Here is a 25020-nt window from a genome sequence, read left to right on the forward strand (position 1 = left end):
TTTATGTCATGTTTTCACCGTGTTTGTTGTTTTTCTATAAAGAGGATTTAATATATGTTTTTACTATGGGAAACTTGCTAAAGGGGAGTTGCTAAAACGATTCATGCCAACTATATAATAAATACCCTAAGAGTGTATATTACACAAACAGTCTAATGACTTCCTTATTGCGCATATAAAATGACTTGTATAAGGAATTAAGAAATGGAATTGATGTCATGCCACCAGAGCTCCAACCGTGTTTCCACTGGCAACAGAAGTAATCAGACTGTCTAGTTACATATCTTTGTAACTAAACTCTATGTTTGGAACCTACTTATACCAAATGGAAGATGAAAGGAATACAGAGTTTCTCTTACAAACAATGAAAAGGCAGACCCGCAATCACAAGCTAGGATATGAGGAATCTCGGCTAGAGGGTGGCACGTTGTCATGCATTGTTACTTTTTCATCGGTGTCCTGTTTTCATCCCACAGCATAACCATCAACTTGTTTTCATTTAACTGCTGAAAATGTGCCTTTTCAATGAGCTTCATAAGTCACTTCCCCTTTGTACCCTTAGCATGCTGAATTGCTAACTTCAAACTGAAAGGTACCATCTCAGGTACCATCTGGAGAATATTAAGGACGTTGCTTTGATTAGGAACATGTCTGTAATCTCTTGGATTTCCAATGTGGAGTGTATTATAGCAATTAAAATCAATGGAAATATGTAATATTAAATAACTGCTTTATTTTGTTATTTCGGATGCATTTGGGATTCGTCTGGCCAAAATGTTGCTTTGTTTTTTTATCTTTGTTCTTTTAAAATAATAATAATTTGATCTACGATCTATGGGTATGGTGTTGCATCTCTATTTTCATCGATTGTGATAAATGTTGGGATATTTGGGAAACTGAACCCAGAAGTAGCACCCAGTAATGGAAATAATTTTATTATAAAATAGTCCTTGTGGGATATTTGCTTCATGATCTGGGCTTTCCAGCCATTGAAATAACATGGAATGGAATGACTTCCCTGTGTCGGTGAAGGATTTGGTGCTCTGGATTGATAATCGCAGGGGAAAGATCAGGGCTGTGCTGTACAGCTGCAGTAATGCTCAATATTACAGATCCTCACACACTGTGCCAGGACCGAGATCAGAAATAACTCAAGCAGGCCCCAGTACTTGCTCTGTTGTTTTCCTTCACTTGCAGCATTTGATACTGTTGATCATACCATTTTAATGGATCGCCTTAAAAACGTTTTATCATCTACGAAATATTGCTAAGATAAGTTTTTCATTGCCGGATTCTGAATCGCTAATTCATGCTTTTGTCTCATCTAGATTACTTTTTGCTGGGTTACTAGACCATGCCTTTTCATGGTTACAGCTTGTTCAAAATGCAGCGACGCGGGTGCTTATTAAAAAAAAAAAGTGACCACATAACTTCTGTGCTGGCCTTCTCTACACTGGCTTCCAGTAAGAAATAGAGTTGATTATAAGGTCCTGCTTTTGACTTACAAAACACCTGATTATCTGAAAGAGCACTTTTCCCTATATGTACCTAGACGTGCTTTAAGGTCGGCTGATTCTGGTCTTCTGTCCCTCCAAAAGATTAAGACAAAAAGGAAAGAAGACAGAGCTTTTAATTACAGTGCTCCCAGATCATGGAATAAACGACCATCTGACATGCAGAGTCACTTAATATTTTTAAATCAAGATTCAAAACAAAATGTTGAAAGTGTGCCTCTCTTTTTATCGTTCTGCTAATATTGATGCTTTTTTTGGTGTTTTGATTTATTTTACTATAACCTTTTCATGTTCATGTTTTTTTATTGTTTTAATTCATTTTATTGTCATTTTTTTGTTTTTATTGACTTGTAAAGCACTTTGAGATACTGTTGTATGAAAGGCGCTAAATAAATAAATAAACATACTTACTTACTGCCTCTTCTCTGAAACTAGAGCACGTCTGTTATAAATTGGGGCACAGCCGTGATACAGTTATACACATACAACCAGTAGGGCAGAGGAATATAGCCTCATTTTGTCTTTTGTGAGCTGTATTTATTTTTATACTTTGTGGAGAGTCCGCTGAGAATTAAGAGCTCTGCTGGCCTCAATTGGAAGAGCTGCTCCATTAGTTTAGTGGTAAAATTCTTGTTCTGGTGTGCAGAATTCAAGCCACAGTAGCAGGTCCAATCTATGGTTCCATTACTGGTTATGCTGTTATCTATTTCCATCATTCTGGTGGAGTTTCTTCACTACTGAAAACGAGTTGTATTTCAGTCATCTAAATTTCTTCAGTTCAACATCTAGTGCCATTCTCTGCCATGTGTATTAATGTGCTAGTTGATATTCACTGTTCAGTGCTTAGAGCCAAGCAAGTCCCAAATTCGTTCCTGGGTGTTTGTAATTCTCATAATAGCTTTTCTTAAATGATTATATAAATGTAATCCCCACTGCTGCCAAAACAGGACAACGCTGTGAATGCAATGTTTCATCTCAGCAGGGCCTTCTGTTAACAGTGTCTAAATGCACTAAATCAGTGAATGCATTAATAGGCTGTACTGAAAATCAATGCATGAATAATTGACCAGCTTTACTGTAAATCACTGTGGAACTACTACGCTTGATACACTGTTTACACAAGGCGATGTGAGCATGAAAAGGCCAGTTAGAAGATATTTTGTGGTCTTTTATCTTCTGGACATAGACATGTCATTGTTTGGGATTTGAAAAGGTCTTGAATTCTCAATGTTCCCCTTATTCTTATAGTATTCAAAACATGTTACAAAAGTTACAAAATCTCCTCCATGCTTTCTTTGCAGGACTAAGTCCCTGTCCAGTTATAACTCCACACCCTGCAAAGTTGACGATAAGCACATTATGTTACCTGTGCTGTGTCCCGTGTTGTCCGTATAGCAGCATCATATTTTTAAACATATTGCTGACTCTTTGTGGGTCGTAAATCAACTGGCCAATGCATTTCTCATCATTTACTCGGGAGCGTTCGCCAGTATCTGTGAGAGCACCAGCATCGTTGCAAGATGGAGCATGAACTGGATACACTGCAGTATTTGAACAAAAGGAATCCCAAGCTGATATTCCTATGATGTATGAATAGAAATGTTCAAACAAAAAAGAATAATTGCTGCGATATGGACAATATGGGACACCGTTCTTGTAAACACTGCAGGGGGTTCTGTAACACTTTCACACAAGCTGTGTGACTGCAGAGGGACGTGTCCAGAAAGTGAAAATGGGAGGACACTTGTATCTGCGGACCAACACGGAGGGGAGGGCTGTGAGATTAAAAACGTTTTAAAAACAACAAGCCGAGCTAGACATGGAGTGAAGGGCACTGGAGTTAATTAAAGGTTGGTAAATGGGTTTTAAAACCTTAGTTATCTGTAATAGGACTGGAAGTAATTAGTAGAGTGAACTAAAGTAGCTCCTATAAATACTGATCGATCAATAAAGACAGGAACACTGGCCATCTCTTCAAGGAGATGAAAAACCCAGGTTGTATTAGCAAAGCCAGAAACAGCTCCTTGTGCCCAAGCTACATTACCCATACAAAACACACCCGCATTGCATTATCACAAGGCTAACCCTGTGCAAAGTTTATTTATTTTTTTATTTTTTGCCATAAAATGAAATAAAGCATTTGCCGTAAAAGAGACAATAAATGAGGACAACGCTTTGTTTTATGAAGCTGATAGATAACCGAGGCTGTGCAAGAGAGATTAATTGGAAAATATTTCCAACAAATCCCCCGTGGCTCTGAGGCTGACCCCTGTGTATTCACTCCTAAATCAGGATAGATTTTAGAATCAATACTTTCTCCATTGCGCTGCACCGCCAGTCAGAAGGAATGTTTATGGGCTCAAACAACGTTAATTAAGAGCCAGGCGAGGGATATAATGGGATTTATCACAGCAAGGGTTTAAAACCATTTTAATAAGGGCTACCAATATGAAGAGCCTTGCTAGAGTTAAACGATTATAACAGGGGCAAGCAGTGTCAATATGAGGATGCCTTAGTCTTTCCTAAAGGGCCCTGCACCTTGTCTCTTAAAGAGCTGTTCAGTCTTCTTGACCTTCTGAATGAAAAGGTGCCGGTTGAGCTGAACTTCATGGTGTTTCTGTCCACCAGGATTCCAGAGGTGAAAATGCATAACCCATTTCCTTATATACATGTTTATTGCCATATACCATGGTACAAGTGTACCAAAGTGTAGTAAACATGGTAAAGCATGAAACAGTGTAGTAAACATGGTGAAGAAAAACAGGCTAACCATGGTTATATGTCATGTACGACACATCAGCCAATCACTGTTAAGGTTATAGTACTGTGGAAGCATGGTTCATTTCTAAATTATTGTACAAATGTAGCCGTGTACCCTGGCTGATCCCAGTTTCTCTGGTTTTTAAAATTCTTCTCCTTTGTAAAGAGTTATTTTCCAGAGTACTGGATTGTACTTCATCAGAGTTTCCAGAGTGATAAGCTGGCAAGTGTGCAATATGATAGCAATGCTATCTCAGGAGAGTCCAGTTTACTCATCAAAAAACAGTCTAATTGGCGCTCCAGTAACCTTGAACAATTCACTCTTCCGTTTAGTACGTGGTGTTTTCTAAAATGAAATTGCATTTAGTTTGCATATTTGAGAGCTGCCATACAAAGCCTGTTAGAATCAAGGCAACGCAGTGTACCGGTAAGGTGCGTCATCCCGGTTCAATAGGCATGCTGAACTGAATAATATATACTTAAACCTGGACTCCCTCCAAGGAAATTCTTAAACTAGCTTGTATAATTAGGTCTTATTTATTATACACCACTGTGGCCTGTGCTGTTTAAAACAGACACTTCTGTGTTAAAAGCCTTGAAGGTAAAATGAGTCAAGGCTTTCAACGTTCCACAATGTTAAACAGCTGCATGCTATCTTAAATCTTGAATGAAAGAAATCAACAGATAATGGGTCCTAGTCACACTTTGTTTAACCCTTTCTTGTATCCTGACCTCATATTGGAATGTATAAAAAAAATCTTCTAGTCTTTATATTGGGACATATCGAAGATGCAAATGCATGAAGAGCTCACATGACGATGCAATTTTTCCCCATGGAAAAAAAAACTGCTAAATGAAAAATATGTTTATTATGTGTCCAAAACAACTTTCCAATATTTTATGCATGAAAGGGTAAGACTGTTTTATAAGGAGAACAAGCTCCAAACAGAGATGTTATGAATGTCAAACCTTGGACAGGTTACAAAAACAGACTTGCAATGGCTTTTGTGGTATGATAATATTGGTGCGCAGATCATTATTTTCATATGATTTCTTTCTTTCTTTATATTTTGCAGAACAAGGAACTCGGAGGTCTCTTCAGCAGCTCATCACCACAACATGTGCTGTCAATGTGAGTTGTTCGCTGCGCCTCTGGTTCCTGTGCAGGTCATTTATTATACGTTGTGTTTCTTTGTGAATGCAGCAGGGATGTGCAGATATGCCTCTTATAAAAGTTCACCACTGTAAATGTGCATGGATTTTTGCCCTTTTCCAATGCTTTTCCCATGGCTATACTATAGTTTACCATGGTTTACCATTTTTTTATTGTGCTTTACTGTGCCTGCCTCGGTTTTACAATGCTTAACTATGCTCTACAATGCTTTCACTATGCTGTATTACACTTTGCTATGATTTTACTATGGGAAGCTTTTATAAGGGGTAGGTATGTAGGGGCAGGTATTGACCTGCTTATTAAGGTACTGGAGAGAAGGGAGTGTTAGGACTGGTGGTCATTTAAAGTTACAGACAGTGCTGAACAGCTGAGAATGGACTGTTTAGATTAGCGCTCATTGCTGGGGTGCAGGGTGACAGCGCAGGAGAGCTGAGAATGGACGGTTTAGATTAGCGCTCATTGCTGGGGTGCAGGGTGACAGCGCAGGAGAGCTGAGAATGGACGGTTTAGATTAGCGCTCATTGCTGGGGTGCAGGGTGACAGCGCAGGAGAGTTGAGGATGGATTGTTTTAGAGCCTATGATATGGCGTGAATGTGTCACCAATGTGTTGTATGTAAACAGACAGACAGACAGATGGCTTTAAACTCCAGTACTGTCAGTAACTCCCTATTCTTTTCCAGCAATGTTTAATCATTTTCCTTTCCTATGGAAAAAGAATATTGGAAAACAACATTAAAAATGGATCAAGAAGTCATTAAAAAAAGAGCTAACTCATTTAGGTCTCTGGATCCATGTGCAGTGGGTTGTGATGAAAAAATGGATGGGGGAGGGGGTCTCATGGGAATTGAAGCCAGGGAGAGGAGCATTTTTAAGCAGTTTAGGCATTATTATCCCACTTGGAAAACCTGACTTTTCAGTTTACAGCATAATTAGGTTCTCTGGTTATTCCATTGTATAGAAACTCTACTGTTGAATTTCATTATTGTGTTAACCTTTTCCCTTCATATAATATATTTGACTGTTTAAATCTAATTCAGTGGCTCGTTAAGAGCCTGTAGTTGAGTTGGTACAGCGCAGTTACAATGGAATCAAGCTCCAAATACAAGTGCCATTGCAGTAGCACTACAAAGACAATGCAGTGGTTATTTATCCAAGGGCAATGGTATTAGCCATTGCTACTGTACGAACACAGGAAGCCACTGACACAAGGGTATGAACCAGAACATGCTGCTAATCTATTGTCAGTGCCCCTGTTCTTTCCAGCTTGTCCCTCCAGCTGTAATTGTCATTCTGCTTGACCTGGAGGCACCACTGTTATCTGTCTTGCACATTTAGTTGCATTGAAAGTGCAGAACATAGGCACACACCACTGCTAAGTGTTGTTACACTCCAGTACAGTTCCAATGTGCTGTTCTTCATACTTCACTGTTCAGGGATTATGTGTGAGCACTGATGTCTACAAAAATTGTGTCTCTTTGTGTAATGAAACCTGGCATGGATATCTATGGTTGTTCCTGTTCTTTCCAAGTGGACAAATCGGAAGGGTGCTTTTGAGGGATTACGCTCTGGCACCTTGGCACTCGGTATTCCATGGTAAAGGCTAAGAAACATGTAGTAGAGCATAGAAAAAGGATTGTAAAACACATAAGCGAAGTAAAAAAAAAAAAAAACACTGTGTGTCCATCTAGGATTTGAAGTACTCCAGAGTGCTCAGCTCCACTCGCTGTCTCAGTATCCCTGTACTATAAATTATTTCAAAGCTGCGGGCCAGGGCACTGTGACTTTTATAGCTCCGCTGCCAGCTATCCAATCAGTTCTGCTCGCCTGCCATCTCTGTGCGTTAGCCGCAATAAGACTGCCGAACAGCCAAGGGGCAGTGTGGCGTCACTCTCCCTGATAGAAACCTCTAATGAGAGAAGTCACCCCCGCCCTTTCCCTTCCACCTCTGGAGGGTTTGCTCAGAATCTTGAACCAGGAAAGAACTCAGTTTTGTCCACTGGCTAGGAAGGAGCTGTAAAGCATTAATACTAATGATTATTTTATGCAGTGCGCTTACAAAACAGGAACCAGTTAGTGAGAAGATAGAGCCTATTGTGAACATCACTGCTGTTACAGGTTAAAGTATTACCCTTGACCCACGCAAGGTAAGAGCATTTGCATATTTTTGTGGGTGCATCAACATTGCATGTAAAGCCGTCTATCTGTCCAAAAATGCACGTAGCATGTTCACGCTGCTGCCCTGACAACGCCACATCAAATTCCACATTAAACTGTAGCACCTTTTCTGTTGCTTCATTACTGTTAGTTCTTAAGATTGGAAAATGACTGTACACTGTTTAAATATAAATGGGCATGGGGGCTGGCTTGGACTGCAGGGCCTGTTTATGTAGATATTTCGGGGGGGGGGAAGGAATGAGAGGAGATTAGGAAGGCTTTGAGGCACGCATGAAGCGTTTCTTTGAAGCTGGGAGCGGAACCGGGTCTGTGCCAGGGAGCCTGCCTGCTGCTGAAGCTCTGCTTGCTGGGTTAGTTCAGACCGGAGCTCCCTTAGCAATGCAGTGCTGGAATTCAGTTTTCATTTAGTTTTTTTTAAATAGTAATACAAAAAAATATATATAAATGAGGCTTAGAGTGCCCCTTACAGGTTGGTGGTTAAAAGAGAGCATTGCTAATGGCCTACTAAATACCCAATTCAAAGAGCTTTTAGCTGCACGCGGGGGAAAAGCATATCATGCAATAAACACATCTGATTACACGTCATCAACAGTGAATACGGATCAAAACTGATCCAGATTTGTTCTTTTGATTTGTACAATTGTATTTTCCCCCCATCAGCTAAAACTTAATGGAATTGGGACATAGCGGTTGTGGATGAGGGACTTAAAGACAGTGAGGCCTGGCGGTTAAACCTGGGACTGGCAGGCCGGCCTAGTGGTTAGAGGTGACACACTTAGAGGTAGGCCTAGTCATTAGCTGTCTGTGTTCATTTAGCAGCCCAATATAATAGCTAACTCTCGATAGCCACCCCCTCCCATTGAGGCAGCCAGCATCCCAGCATTACAGTCCTTTGGAGACTCTCTGAGTCATAAGAATGGACAGCAAAGGCAGTGACTGGAGACATGCAGAAGCTGTTATCTAGTGTGGCTTACTATTGATTTGGCTTCTGTATCAATCCCAAAAGATGTTGGGTATGCTATAATGAGGCCATGGGACCGAGGCTGGCTCTTCTCAGTGGCTGCCAATCTTTTCCTGTTCAGGATCACAGCTTCTGTCTTGGAGACGCAGGCCTGTTGTATAAGAGGCTCATCAAGACATGTATCCGGTTGCCTTGGCAACTGCCATCCCATTGACAAACCTCTCATGGGGGGGGGGAGATTGTCAGGGCTGTGCAGAGAGCACCTGGCCTACTTTCAGTGGATATCAGCTTCCATACAATACACGTATGACAATTATTTGAGTCAATTTGCGGGCCCAGCAATTTGGAGAAAAGTTCTTAATAGTTATGATCCTTTCTAGGGCTGAGGGGGTCCTGGACAAAACAAACAAACTTTGATGACCTGCAATTTTTAATATTACCATCAAAAACTGTTTGAGAAAAATGAAGGCAGGTATAGTGGATACACTCAGTTACTCAATAATATTACAGGTTCCAGAAGATTGCATTATCTGGGTTATCTAAAGAGAATTAAATCGCTTTTTTGTTTTTGTTTGCAGGACACCCATTAATTTGACGTAAAGAGTATGAGGCCACTTGGCAGTTTTTAAAGGAGAGACTTGGATACCAATGTTGGTTAGATACAGATATAGCTTATCTCCCCTAACGCAGGTCGCTGGGACCCATTTTGTGTTTTGTACAAGCTGTTATTCTCCAGCCCGTAGGCAGTGTAAATTGCAGTTCCATGTTGAAAACATTGTTTGATTGCATGTTACTGTTGTAGCTGGCCGTCATTCAGTTTGCGTTGGTGTGTAAATTGGTTGCTGTTTTTTGAGCTTCATAATAATAACTATGAAAAAGATACAGGAGATTTCTGTACACCAAATTTGAAATAAAAGTGCAGCTTTGCCTGTTTCTTAATATATCAGTTTAGCACACATGGAAGTATTATAAATGGAAATATACAGTACGTGAAATCCAAAATTACGTACTAGGTCTTGGAATACGTAATTACAGGTAATTACAGTTCACGGCAGAAATTCCAATTATATTATAATGGGCACAGTTTTCATTTCTGGTTGCAGCAATGAAAGGTGGATGCAGTAAAATGTGGCATTTAGTTTGGCACAGGCTTGACTTACAGAGCGCATCAGAAATAGAAGTTTCCTTTCAGAAGTATTTATCGGCAGGTATTAAATAATATCATTCTAATTATAAATCATTATAAAATAATATTTGCATTGGTCAGTTTACGGCCTTGTATGGCAGTACAGCAGTAAAAATGTCACACACACACACACCCCCCCCCCCACCCCCCCCCCCCGGCACTCTGTCAAGGGAAGCCAGGAAGCAGCACAGGCGGAGTCTCATTACTGTTTGAAGGCATGGCAAGTTACAAAAACTAGTGCATCCTAACTAGAGCACCAAAACACTGAGAAAGGAAACTCGTGAGGAATATGAACTAAATACAGCGAGCACTGCATTATTCTGCCATGCTTTTCAAGGAAATGTTTCCTAATGGAGAGGAAGTGAATTTGAGTGAAGATGGATATTTGGGCCAGTGTATAAATCTAGTTCCAAGTCTCCAAATGATACAGCACCCTTCAGTTGGGATATTTTTTCCAAGTGCACAGGAAACTCATGTATTACAGAACCACATTTGTTTAACCGGGGGATATTCAAAAATATACAAATGTTACCCTAAAATGCAAAGAAGTGTGCAAATCCATAAAAAAGGGTAACAGACAACCGACTGAATATGTATTTAGCAATAGCATATCTATATGTAACCTTGTATGGGTTAAAGTCGTGTTCCACTGCTCACTGCTTTATTCCTCTAGGGTTTTGCTCCAGTAAAAATCCTGACTATGCACACACAGTTTGAACTTCACACGCACAAAGCATGAATCAACTTCAAAACAGGGAAGCATACAAATGTATTCCCTTTCAGTCCCTCGCCCCCTCTTCCCTCCTCTGCCATCCCTCTCCCCTCCTCACTGTTGTCTGCTAGGCTCTAGATGATGCTGAGCAGAGAGGAGAGGGAGGGGAAGAAGGCAGAGGGGTTTGATTATTAAACAGTGAATTTGCTGTTTAAAGAGAAACTTGCGGTATATCGGGGAAAACAGCACAAATACGATTGGGACCAAATGACAGGCTTTAGTCAGCCTAGAAAAAAGAAAGATGCAATATTGTCAGCACTTTAACTCACAAAATCAATCCAGGAACAAACAAAAAAGAAGCAACAAGGAACAACACAGCTTTGGGATTAATAAAAAACAGTGTATTTAAATTAGTAAGCACTAGCACCATCTAGTGAACAGCAGTGTATTACCAGCAAACACAAAGTAACTGTTCACTAGGTGGCACTGGTTCTTACTTATCTAAAGACGCTAAAGAGGTAACTAGCACAGTATTGGAGTAATTGCTATACGCACCACCCTGAATGATTGCAAACACCATATGCATGTTAGGTGACATTACAAATATATATCAACACACTACAGCTGAATACAAAACGCTTCAGACACTGAGAAATGTCACATAATGCTTGTCAACTTTTCTATGTCACAGATGGAGGGAGGGAGGGAGCGAGGGAGAGAGAGAGTGAGAGAGAGAACGTCCTCTTATGTAGGTCAAGGTTACAGTGAGTGCGGGAGTCTGTAGGAAATTGAGTTCACAGAATGAAGAATACAGAAAACACACTGTTGGACTGGAATGAAAAGTAAATCAAGTGGTAAACCGGGCTCAGTTTGAGACATGCTATTCATTTAGCTGCTGCTAGGGAACTATAGGGCACACTTTAAAGGTGTGCTCTTGGTATACAAGGCTGTAGAGGGTCTCTTGCCTTTTATTATCTAAAGTGATTGCTCCTTGTACTCCTGCTCTTCGCTGGATGGATGTTGACTGCGCCACGGATCTGACCGTGCAGCATGGAGAGCGAAAGAGCTTTCGTTATTAAGATATGTCATTCACTGCCTTCCAGTATTAAGTACTGTGAAATTTTTTAAATCCAGATGGAAAAGGAACCTGTTCGAATCAGCGTGCATTGTTTTAGATTGTAGATACTGGGTTTACAAATCATTAAGGAGCCCTGAAATTAGCATTTTGCTTCATGTTTGAAACGGCATAGTGAATCTAGCATGATCAATTTCATGTTCTTGCAGGTAAAGGTTTAGAAAAGTGTAGTCCAATGCAGTAGTCAGTGTTTACAACGAACGCAGACCTTTGCTGGATCCTGGGCTGGTCTGTATCACAGCGATGCACGTCATAAATCAGCTAGGGAATGCATTTCTCAACTTTTCCTGGTGATTGCATTGTATCCAGATCACATTCCCTCCTCCACCAGTGCTGGTGCTGTGATTGAAATGAGTGGCGTATTGTGGGAATAGAAAACAAGAATTATTGCAGGATTTGTATACACTGATGTGTTTAAGAGAACCTTTCTCCTGGGGAACGCTGAGAAATGTATTCCTCATGTGATTTATGTGTGAATAAAAAACAATTGGGATTAAGTTAAAGAAATATGCTGTGCGATGTGGACAGCGCGGGATACAGCAAAGGTAAAATAATGCGTTTCTTGTTAACACTGCAGGCTGTTCTGTAACACTTTAAGCATGGTACTGTATTGCACTGGCGAGGAGAGACGCGATGTTTAGACATGTTTGGGTTACTTATTCAGAATCACTGTGCATCCTCTAGTTATCAAACACCTCTAGAATGCTTTGAAATATGCAGAGATCTCAGAGCCCCTGTCTCTAGCCTAGCTTTCACACACGAGGCTTGACATATGAAATGATATGATGGGTATTTATGAGAGTCTCCATTATCACACGTTCTGCATCTGGTGAAATATGTGTCCTGCCGTCAATCATTTATGAAATCAAGCATTACTTTTTTAAAACTGTCGAGTGCCTGTATGAATTCCAAATAAAGCTTGAGTATTTGAAAAACAAGGCAGAATATTCCATTCCCAGCTCTCAAGCACTGTCACACAGCACCGTAATAATGTCCACTAGTCTAAACACTCCATTCCCATCTCTCCAGCACTGTCAATACCCTGTACCCTGATGAGTATTATTCTAAACACTCCATTCCCATCTCTCCAGCACTGTCAATACCCTGTACCCTGATGAGTATTATTCTAAACACTCCATTCTCATCTCTCCAGCACTGTCACTCAGCACCGTGACCGTGACACTTTCCAGCAATGTCTGTGAACCAAATCTCTCCATTCTCAGCTCTTTAGCACTGTCATTACCATCACCTTAATAATGAGCATAAGTCTCATCTATCCATTCTCAGCTCTCCAGCACTGTCCCCCTGTGCTATAATGAGCACAGGAACACTATTCAAACTTTAACTTCAATAGAATAACACCACCAAAGGAAATGAGAGCATGAAAAGTTCTCCTCTCCCCCTGTGTCCTCAGTGCTGAGCTGCCGATTTCGTTAAATAACTTATATTTCGCTTTTTTTTTTTTCTTTAAATCTTTGGAGATTGACTGAAAGGAGGAGCCATCCATCTCCACAGAAACACAGTAAATTTATAGCAGCAAATATAGGGCAGAGGCAGACTGCAGAGAGTAATTAGGACAAGGTTAGTGCAAGACATCCCGTCCTGTTAGACACAGACACTACAGCAATTATATGCATGGTCACAAGTCAGTTAGTCTGTGGTGCTGCTGTGGAAAAACTTTTAGAAACGAATTGACGGATGCCATTCAGTGTTGTGTGTCCCTGTAAAAATGTACATTTCTTTTATTTCCATCTATAAAGCTTTTTCTAGATGGAGGTAGCCCCGCTGAGCGCTCCATCGCCCTTGTTGATCCATGTGGCTGTCCTAGAACCATGCCGTGACCCTTGTTTGATGTCTTCATTGCTCTAGTTACTGACACACACAAAGCCGGTGACAGGCTTTGACCCTGAAGCTTTGACATTGCTGTAGTACAATGACCTCGGAGGTGCAGGTGACCTGAAAGTAAGGTATGTGACCTGGGAGCTTTCTTAAATCTAGTATGGTACCAGATTTATTCAGATAAAAAGTTTCTTCAATACAGCATAAGCAGAAATCATTTGCACGGTTATGTATGTCCTGTAGTCTGAACTGCTACCAAAAATACTGTAGCTTCCAACTACAGCGATATACAGAAGGAGATATTACTATAGTTTCCGCTCGTAAAACCTTATTTCTCCTTGATGGGTACAGCCCCGAAATGGCTCTCAGTTGCTGCTGATGATCTCACACAGGTTACCAAAGACTTGCAGGTTTTTAGCTCGTTGATTTATAACTGATGTTTAGTCATGTCTGTTTTCAGCACACTCCCCTTGAGAGTAGTAACTCAGTTTTACAATAAATTCTTTTTTTTTTTTTAATTCAGGCTTTTTAAAAGAGTGATCATCTCAACTCATAGGCTGTAAGATTGATTACTTTCAATAATTAATTAATTATGACTTTGTTAGGGTCTCTTTAGTGGGTCCTCTAAAAACATCAACACACCCACTCAGAGTTCAATAAAGGGACATTGCACATTCTGTAGTCTTTCGTGCAACAGTAGCTTGAAAAGAAACACCATTGTGTATTAAATGTGATTTATATACGTCTATTTTGAGATTTTGGACCCTATTCATGTAATTATTCCTGGTATATTGCATGTTTTAAAACCATTCCATGCAATCAACACTGAGAATATACCAGCTCTGAAGATAAATACTGACAAACTAATTTCTCTGTTGACAAAACAAACTTGACCCAAGAATGTTCTGTGGTGAATTGCATCTATGCAAAAAGACTGCTTTCATAAGTAAATGCATCTTCAATCAGTGTGAATGTAGGGGCTCTTATATAGTCCAAAGTTCTTTCTTACGATACTAATTTTGTAATGTAAACTTTTTTCTTACTTTCTGGAAAATAACAGTGAAAACTTTGCACCTTGTTAATGTTGTTTTTGGATTACTGTGTGTCGACGCTGCCCCTTGGTGGCTGCATTGGGGATTGCTGCTCCCTGCTTCCCTGAGGCTGCCTCTCTGGCAGATACACCAGGTTAGGTCACCCCCTGCACTGAACTGACAGATGGCAGCTCCCTTATAAACTCTGCCCAGCAGGCAAACCTGCTTCATCGATCGATCAGGAGACACAAAGGAAAAACAGGACAAACACAAAGGATCAATCAGAACAGTTTACTATGTTATAGAAGGCTATTGCCTTTTCGAATGTTTGAAAATGACACCTTTAAAGGAGAAAGCTCTATATAGCAGGTATATTTCAAAGTACTTTAGAAGGGCTTGTAGATTTGACCTTCACAGTGATTTACTATGCATGTGAGATGCAATGCCATTGTGAGTTGATAAACTCTATAAGTGCTTGTACAACACAGCTTACCTGACTTTTCAACAACGGTTAAGATGCATGTCAAACCTACAGTATTTGCAGTTAATGTAACATATATCAGCATTGGCCTAACCTCATAGCATGGCTTGACCTGTCTGTTGCACATACATTCAGGCCAGCACACAAACCCATGTTATTCTGTATAACTAAATAAATAACTTGTACTAAATCCTCTCAATGCTTTGCACTGCCTGCCTGGGGCTTTTTGTATTGATTTCAATATCCTTCCCTTAAGGGAGCTTACTTGGCTGTCGTGTTGTACAATGATATCCTCTCCCATTCACTTCCTCTGCTCAGACACTCTTACACGCATAGCTGCTAAAAAGGACCCCCAAAAAAATCCTAATTTAAAAGTGTAAATGGTTTTAGAAATGGGTTTTTGAGTGTGTAGTTTTGGTTTGATTCACTGAATGAAACTTTAAAAGCTTACAGTAAATATGACCCTCTGTTTCTGTGAAAATCGAAGGCTAATCTTCCTGCTTGCAGAAACCTACTCATTTTAATCTTGTGTTTGATAAAGTATTCAGTACTGGGAAATGCTTGTGGTGGTGTCTTTCATATACTCGCCCAGCTTTTAGTATTTTGTGACCCCCAAAGAGAACATTGAAGTGGGTTCAAATGAAGATTTGTGGTGTTTTCAAATTTGAAGGCCATTAATTAATGGATAATGACATTGCTATGATAGTAATAATGAATCCCCCTCAATCAAGAAAGCCTGAGTCCGTAGGCCGTTATTTGTTCTATTATTACTGAAGAACACTCCCCGGCAATGCCATTATCACAATTATAACTGGATAGTTGTCAATCATTTATTACAGTAGAAGTGTTGTACTACAATCCACAACTTGAAATGCACTACCGCTGTGAGTCTTGGGGACCAATTTTAAGGTGTTAACTATGAAATGACCGTGATAAAAAAGAAAATGTTGTAGATCATGTATAAAACATGCTAAAGCTCAAAGAGATTTGGTAGAATATGATTTTTTTTAAAAAAACAAAAAGCATCATTACCAGGAAAATATATCATGGGAAATTGGTTGAAGCATCATCTGTTTTATTTTTTTCTTGGTAAAAGAAATGAGGCATCAGCCTAGCCTTTGTACATCAAAACCGGCAATAATGTGCATTCCTGTGTAGTGTGAATCCATTCCAGTTTTTTCAGCCAGCCCAGAGCAAGGCATAGAATGATACAGGCAGGGGGCTCCATAGCGAGGACTGAGACAGGCTCCTAAAAAACAGGACAATTGGCGTCAGCAGGAAGGAATTGACTGTCCTCTTTGGGTCTGGTACAGCCTGCTTTTCGGCTTTGACAGCAAACGATGGGACACGGTGGGACACACGTGCATGTGCACAGCAGCAAGTGGCCATGCCATCTTACCATCCATCTCATCAATAAAAACAACACTGTTCTGTCATTGTATGATACGCTTGGGAAATCTGAAGAGCAATCCTCAAAGCAAAGGTACCAAGATTATTATTATCAATTCGACATTCATCTTAAGATATGCTTAATATTTAACACAGGGAGTCTATGCACAGGTCTGTTAATCATACGCTATTTAAAGGAGTCTATTTGGATTCATTCAATTTGGTATTTGTGACACTGTTCTCAGCAACATTCTAGAGCTAGTGTCAGGAACATTCAATTGTTTTGAAAAACAACATTCTTTAAAAGTGTTTTAAGGGATCAGTTTTAATATGATGATGCCTATGGAGAACTGTGTCAGAAATGCAAATGACTTTTAACTGGTGATTAAACATGAATCGCTGTGCAATTAAACTGCATTTAATAAACATGCAGGTGAAGGCTGTTAATTAAAAAGTCATGTTGAAAATGCTGTCCGCCCATTGCATATTAATGACTGTTGACTGATTTTTTAGGCTGCTAATTAATTGTCATTAACTCCATTACTCATACAGTATGCTGTTTGGGGGGGGGGGGGGTTGACTGAATTGTTTTAGACTCTGTTAATCGTCTTTCAAACAAGCGCACATCATCTGTGGATTACACTGAAGCAGCATTCTAAAACAAATAGCATTGAAATAAAACTGATACACTGCACACCTGTACACCTGCCCATGGCTGTGTGTAGTATGATGCTGAGCACAGGTTTCCTACTTTGGCAACTTATTTCACAATGGGATCTTTTTTTTTATTTACACTATTAACAACTGTTAACAACTAGCTTACTAACATATTAACAAAGCTTGTTCATGTTTTGTTAATGGTTATTTAATATATAGATATATACAAATCGATCACTGAATTGGGGTTAAACTTGCTTAAAGATGTTACTTTAGTAAAGCAAATAAGATCAGGGTTTCTTATACTTTTTTATTAGTTTATCAAGTTATCAAAAAACTAACAAATACATTTAAAAAGGGCCACTAAAAAATAAAACGGCGACTGAAAATTGAACGATAGTCCAATTACAATAAGCCACCAAGTCGTGCTTAGTAAAAATATTCAGAATTATACTTAATAGTGCATTTAGCCACAGTATGTCCTTGGTGTAAATTGTGCTTTCTGCAAGTAAATGAACAAATAAATAAAGATTATTTCTAGATTAGCAATACATTACTAACAGGCAGGCTGTATTACACATCCAGGTTTTTGTTTTCCACTAACTAGAGGTTTTATTGGAAAGCTGCAACATCCATTTAATGGGGTCATAAAAACAAAGCTCTCCCGCTGATCAGATCCGCGAGGCGTGAAGTTTTGAACAGCCCGGGGTAAATCAATCAGTCCTTCTCCTCCCCTGCTAGAAGTCAGTCGCAGCCTCCTGTTCGAATCGCTCCCTCGGCCACTCTAAAAGATCAAGGACTTGTCAGCCCTTGATGGCTGCTCTGTGCCACCCATGTGGACTTGCTGTTTGAATGGCACATGCAGGACATCACACCAGTCAATCACCCTTAAAATAAACCCATAGTGCACCATGGCAAATCAATATCTTTAATAGAGCATCTCCTTCGTGTGGGATGTAAAACGTGCAACTTTACAGTCAACAGCAGGTACCCTTGACAGTAACAATGTAATCAAAACACCCCATTCTCAGCTCTACAGCACTGTTACAGTGTAGATTAATGAGGAGCACTATTCTAAATATTCCATTCTCAGCTCTCCGTTACACTGCATATTAATATGAGCACTAGTCTAAACAATCTCTGACACGGTCCCTGAAATAATGATCTGGAGTCTTCTCAACTCTCCGGCATTGTCACCGAGCACCTTGTTAATACTTCTCCCTCTGATGTGCTATGTTTAGACAGTCTTCACTTAGCTCCAGATGAATTAGCTCCAGAGACTCTGTGCTGATGTTCATCACTAAATTACATATTGCCCCAGTACAACACAGACCTTCAGTAATGACTGACAGCCCTGGAGATACAGAGAGGCAGGTAGGCAGGTAGATGGCAAGGCAGCTAGACCTACAGGCTATGAATAAATATCACATCGCCTCAGATTTTTCAGACATTTTTTCTTAAAAACTATTACAATCAAAATACAATTGAACTGTCACAGCTTCTTCTTTCCAAGATTGTGTAGAAAACAGTGGGAAGTCACAATGTATTCAATCTATTGCAGAGACGTGCACAAGGTCTGTCGTTGCAATCTATCATCTAGCAGGACATGCTGGAGAGTAAGTCTTAGTAATGGCTGGATTAGGAGTGAACTGGAAGTCCGAATTTTAATACAACCTATGGTAACCAATTAGTTCAATGCTTAGTGTTTAGGCTGGGTCATTGTTAAAACCGTACTGATTTGCAATGTGAACCAATAGTTCAAATTCATAATGGGGGGGGGGGTCCCTGAGTGGCTCACCTGGTAAAAGCACGGCCGTGTCAGGGGAGAGCTGGGAGCATTGCATTGGCTCTGGCACTTTCCACAGATTAGGGAGGCAAAACCAGCAGGGATTGTTTCTCCTCATCGTGCTACACACCCTACCAGCTGGGCGCCTGGTGAGCTCAAGCAGACCCTGCAGGGCTGGCCTTTGTCCTCCAGAGGCTGGTAGCTCACTGACATCCAGTCTTGAGTTCCTGGGATCGGAGGGTTAGGGTTAGGGTCGTGGGATTGGAAGACACCCACTGAACCTTCAGTTCTCCTGAGCTGTGTGTGGAATTGCTGCAGTGAGGGGAAAAATAATTGGACATTATTTTGTTGAGAAAATCAGGTAAAATAATTAAGCACACTAAATAAAAAAAAAAACAAATTAGTTCAGGAGCACATATTTGGGTCGCTGCTTGGTTTACTGTAGGGTCTTCTAGGAGAGTTGTGCAGCCTTTGGATTCTGTAGCCCCCCTCAATTGAAACTGCAAATCCTTTCATACACTTGCCCTTAAAGTAGCTGTGAATAGAAAGTCGTTGGGTTAGGCAGATCTGCCCGGGGAAGTGCGTGTGTTTCGGCTTATCCTGCAAGAGGCTCTGAATGAGACAGCTATCGGACAGCCTGAGCCCCGTGTTTGTGACAGCTGACGTTAACTCCGTCAGACAGAAACGCTAAATACAGAAGTCATTGGGCTTTTCGAGGAAGGAAACCTGTTATCGCTTCAGGAGATTTGATTCAAAATTCACAAAAGCCATTCAAATCTGGGTGGAAGTCAGAGAAGTGATATTTCCGTCTCTCGTCTCCACTGGTTGAAGTATTATGCTTTGCCTCAAATGTAGATTTCAAAGTGATGCTTTTACGTCGCCAGATCCAGTCTGATTGCAGAAATTAAACTTTATAGTTCAAGGGAATAAGAGCAATAACTTGTCCTCCACTGCTGTCAGTTCCACAGTTTTCCCAGGTATTCGTGATTTGATCCCTGTGCTGCACCTGCCTTGTGGACGGATGGCGAGACAGACAGACTGTTAGTTGCTCCTGTCCTTCTCTGGCACTGAATCCATCCATCTAAGTCTCCCTCTAGATGCAGCACTTTGCCTCTCCGTTGCTGGTGACACTTTGAATCAAATCCTCAACAGCAGATGGGAGCCTTTGGAAAGCGGTTGCCAGGGAAAGATTCCCTTTAAGGCAAGCTCGGCACAAGTTGCTGAGCTGGAAGTAAGAGTAATTATCTGCCTCGGCTGGGTATAGGAGTCAACGAGAAGCAGGTTGTGCGTGTGTGTGCTTATGTGGTGCACTGCAGAGCTTCAGAGTCTGCAACTGCTCCTGATCTGATCTATTGATGATTATACAGTACACCCTGCTCCGAGGTTGCTTCTAGTCAGCATTGGTCATTATACAGTACCACCTGCTCCAAGGTTGCTTCCAGCCAGCATTGGTCATTGCACAGTACCCTGCTCAGAGCTTGCTTCCAGCCAGCATTTATGCCAGTAGATGGGCTGGAGACCCAAGTATGAAGCATTAGACTAGGGCTCATTATTAAGGTACAGGTGGCGATGCTGCAGTGCTGAGAATGGAAAGTGCTCATTATTATTAGAGCGCAAGGTGACACATCCAGAGCTGATAATGGAGTTTTAAGGTGCAGGGTGACGGTAACATAGAGCTGAGAATGGAGCATTTAGACTAGTGAGCATTTGTAAAATACAGGCTAATAACAGAGCTGAGAATAGAGTGTTTAGACTAGTGCATCTTATTGAATGAAACCCACTAAGCCTTGAACCCATATCCTCGACAGGCGGTGCTTGTCAAAGAGCGGATCAGGCGAGCCACTCTGCTGTTAGCCTGTTTAGAAACACAGCAGTTTGCGATGGCGCTGTTGTGTCAATAGATATTCATCTACTCCAATATTATTATTAGTTTATTTAGCAGACGCCTTTATCCAAGGTGACTTACAGAGACTAGGGTGTGAACTATGCATCAGCTGCAGAGTCACTTACAATTACGTCGCACCCGAAAGACAAAGCACAAGGAGGTTAAGTGACTTGCTCAGGGTCACACAATGAGTCAGTGGTTGAGGTGGGATTTGAACCAGGGACCTCCTGGTTACAAGCCCTGTTCTTTATCCACTGGACCACACAGCCTCCAATAACCCTGAGACAACTGTCCTCGGAATTCTCCAGATCAAAGCCCTACAAGGGATATTCCATCTGGAATCTGTAAAAGAAAAGATACAAGCATCACAGATGGAAAACATTTATGGAGATACAGTATGTTACATAAATATCGTGATTCTATTTCACACTTACACTGAGTGATTACCAGCCCTATTTTGATTAGTTTGAGGGATCTGCCATAATATAGTGTCAATCAACATTTTTGTTATGCTGAAAAATGAAACACTACAGGATGATATATTCCGAGTATATGTATAAAATGTACAAATATGCATATTCATATATTTGAATACAATCAGTCCATTGTACATATAAGTATGCACTAGTACTGTATGCACTTGTGTGATGCAGATGCATGCACATGGCAAAATACCAATTATCTGCTTTAGATTATTAAAAGAGGACAGGCCCCTGGGGCTTTCATAGTTAAACTGGGAGAGTTCTGTGTTGAGATCAAAGCAATTGCTGGTGGCCTAGTTCCATTGTAGAGTGTTTTATGAAAAGATTATGGAGATACCTCTCTGCTGTTTAAGGGTATATTAAATTTTGACAGGCATGATCAATATTACCATCAACTCCCTGCAGGCTGCTGGAGGTGCAGAATGCCAATCAGCCACAGAGTGAGAGAGACCATAACTCTCCCTTCCTGGTCAGTGTGGAACAAACACACCAGACCTCTCCATGATTTAAATGCATGACCAAGACAACATTTGTTTAAATGGATTGCTAGGTTTCTTTCCCTGTCTACTGTATAACTGTAGGGCTGTGGGTGCTATCATTCCCTCTCTGTTCCTCTCTTTCAGGATTAGCCCACCCCGGCTCTAGTCTCTACCACGGCTGGGACCATGCTGTTCTAAAAGTGGATTCTCGGCAACCATGAAAGGGTTAGGAGCCAACCGCAGCCGCCACCTGTCCGACAGCTGCGATCCGTCCGCGGGCCACCAGGAACCCATGTACCCCTCGTCAGCGGACCCTCGCAGCCCCTACCTGCTGAGCCCGAACATGGACCACTATGGGGGATTCGACCCCTCGCACCACTTCCCCCCTCCCACCCCAAACTCCCTGACATCCGACTACCTGCTGCCTCTCAACAACCAGCTCTCCAACAGCAGCACCTTCCCACGGATCCACTACAACTCCCACTTTGACACTCGGCAGCCAGACCTGACCCCGGGAGGAGGAAGCATCGGAGGCATCAGCACCGGCACCACCCTGGGCACCTCCATGTCTATGGGCATGGCCGGGAGAGGCATGACCGGGAGAGGCATGATCACCAGCGGCTCGGCGACCATCTCAGCGGGCAGCAAGATGAACCGGCTGCCACCCAACCTGCTGGACCAGTTTGAGAAGCAGCTTCCCATCCACCGGGATGGCTTCAGCACGCTGCAATTCCACCGTGGAGCGGCTTCCAAGCAGCGCAGCGACAGCCCGGGACGCATCCGCTACCTGGTGAACTCTGTCCAAAAGCTGTTCGCCAAGTCTCAGTCCTTGGAAGGCTCCGCCAAGGGCAGCCTCAACGGGCGCTTCTCCAACAGCAGTGGCAGCGAGGACCCCAAACACAACCGGCGCAGCAAGAGCAAGGACCGGGCCAAGACGGAGAGCAGCAAGCAGCGCGTGCGCTCCAACATATCAGGCTTCTGGAGCTCCGACGATAACCTCGACGGGGACGCCAGCAGCTACCGCCACCCCACGGCCCCTATGACTCTCGGCAGATGCCAGCCGGACCACCAGGGGTCGTCCAAGTACTTCATGCACGCTTACAACACCATCAGCGAGCATACGCTCAAGACCTCCAAGAGCAGCAACGACCTCAAGTTCCAAGCCTGCCCTACCCTGCCGGGGCCTGGAGGAGGTGGAGGTGGGGGAGTGGAGGACAGCAGGCATGTGAAGCGTGGCTCGTGGTCCACACTCACACTCAGCCAGGCACAGCAGGTCTGCCAAAAGGGCTCGGCCACCATCGACAGAGCTATGCTCAAGTCCAAGTCCTGTCATCAAGACCTGGCCTGTCAATACCTGCAGGTAAGTCAGAGGACCTGTGTGTGGAGCTCGCTGGTGTATGTTGGAATTCATGACTAGGCATAGATAAACCGTCATCAGGTACACTATGAACATGTCCAAGTACAGAGCACAGATGATCATTTCATTTCTCTTTGTGTTGCTTGTCACCAACATGGACACAGATCAAAGACATTCGTGTTTCGTGTTGTAGTACTGAGAGATTGACCTGCCATGGTAACTGTGATTTAGCTGGTGTCCCCACAGGTGCCTGCGGGGGAGTGGAACAGCACACTATCGCGGGACCGGACTGGTGGCTCCAGCCAGATCCCGTGTCGACGGATGCGCAGCGGCAGCTATATCAAGGCAATGGCGGACGAGGACAGTGAGGACTCTGAGGGGAGCCCCAAGCCCTCCCCAAAAACAGCTGCCCGGAGACAGAGCTATCTGAAAGCTACACAGCAGTCCCTGAGCGAGCAGCTCCCCCCACGCAAGTACGACCCTTTATTCTGATCACATGAGAGACATACAGACACGCACTCACTCTCACTGAGACACACACTGTGATGCACACACACTGACAGGTATGCACTCATTCTCACCTCCTCACACACTGTGATGCACACACTGACACCTCCACACTCTCTAGTACCCGATATCAGGGGTTCTCAAACCCGGTCCTGGGGACCCCGTGTCTGCTGGTTTTCATTCCAACTGAGCTCTTGAGTTACTTATAAAATGTTATAGCTAACTTGAAATCTGCAAGTGTTTAAGAGCTGAAAACAAGTAAAAAAGGTCTAATTAAGCAAATAATCAGTTCAATTAAGAGTATAGTTAAGTGATTGAGAGCTCAGCTGGGATGGAAATCAGCAGACACAGGGGGTCCCCAGGACCAAGTTTGAGAAGCCCTGCTTTACATGCTCAATGACATCCACACGCTCACAGATACCCATGCATACTGACTTGAGCCCACACACACTGACACACTCACACCCTAACAGAAATACAGAGACACATGTTTGCCTCTTGTCGATGCCTCGCCCTTCTAAATTTCATGAATGTTTTTATTCCACACAAGCAGCACAAAGTGGTCACCTGCTCTATATGGGGACTCCTTACTTTTTGGTGTTTTGGTATTATTGATCATGAAAGCTGAGGGGGATGAAGATCACTGGTGTTATGTAAGCTTCTTCACAAAGTTACACCAAATTCCTGGGCTGATCAGACCACTGCTCTTTGCTCCTGCTTTTTATTGCTGGGAATCAATGTGTTCTATAATATGGTAGGCTACTGACAGTGTGATGGGCTTTGCTGCCCTTTCAAATTATATTGAGAGTTCACTCGTCACTCACTAGATGGCAGTGTTTACTCTAGAACTGAGCTTACCTGGCAGCTCCCAGACTCACCACAGCTCGGGAGGAACTTGCACGAACTATAACTGGGTATATCTTCCCAACAAGCTTTCTGTGGTGTCTCACAACCAAACATGTGTCTGTCCACAAAACAAAACGTGTGTCCCCACAGATCCCTGGGCAGCATGTCCTTACAAGGGGATATCGAGGTGCTGTGGTCACCCCAACAGAGCGGGCTCTCGCTCTACAGCAGGTCAGTGGCCACTGTGGGGTGTTTAGCTTGATAAGGCTCTGTCACTTCACAAAATGGATGTCAGCTTACACCAATCTCTCACTCGCTTAAAGCTCAAACATTCAGGCACCCGATTCTTCCATTGTTTGGTTGCTGTCCTGCTTTCATTGAGTCTAGGCTGTTTTTGTATGTTGCCATATGTACTGATCACACATACGCATAGATGCACATTAAGAACTTGTAAAAGGAATCTAGGAATCAAGGATTTGATTCCCTTTATATAGAATCAACCCAATGCTCTTGGAGAGATCTGTGCATTAAGATCAGTTGTAGCAGTGTTGGAAATGTGTTGTTTTATTTACTGGTGTTTATCCTTTTATCTAAGTGAAACGTGAAAGGAGTGGATGTTTTAGTAAGCATATGCTACAGAAGATTATGTCTGCACACATTGCA

At 42.1% G+C, this 25020-nt stretch overlaps 1 protein-coding gene across 1 annotated transcript in view; it reads left to right on the plus strand.

The window, feature by feature from the left end:
• Positions 1-25020, plus strand: part of LOC117428235 (disks large-associated protein 4-like) — a 105064-nt gene that overhangs the window by 48213 nt on the left and 31831 nt on the right. Inside the window, exons 3-6 of the mRNA XM_059003465.1 lie at positions 5351-5406; positions 21792-23007; positions 23236-23477; positions 24508-24588. Coding sequence (XP_058859448.1) covers positions 21865-23007; positions 23236-23477; positions 24508-24588 — 1466 coding nt within the window. The 5' untranslated portion in view covers positions 5351-5406; positions 21792-21864. The remainder of the gene's footprint in view (positions 1-5350; positions 5407-21791; positions 23008-23235; positions 23478-24507; positions 24589-25020) is intronic.

The sequence above is a fragment of the Acipenser ruthenus genome, chromosome 29 (assembly GCF_902713425.1).
Source record: "Acipenser ruthenus chromosome 29, fAciRut3.2 maternal haplotype, whole genome shotgun sequence".
Classification (NCBI taxonomy): domain Eukaryota; kingdom Metazoa; phylum Chordata; class Actinopteri; order Acipenseriformes; family Acipenseridae; genus Acipenser; species Acipenser ruthenus.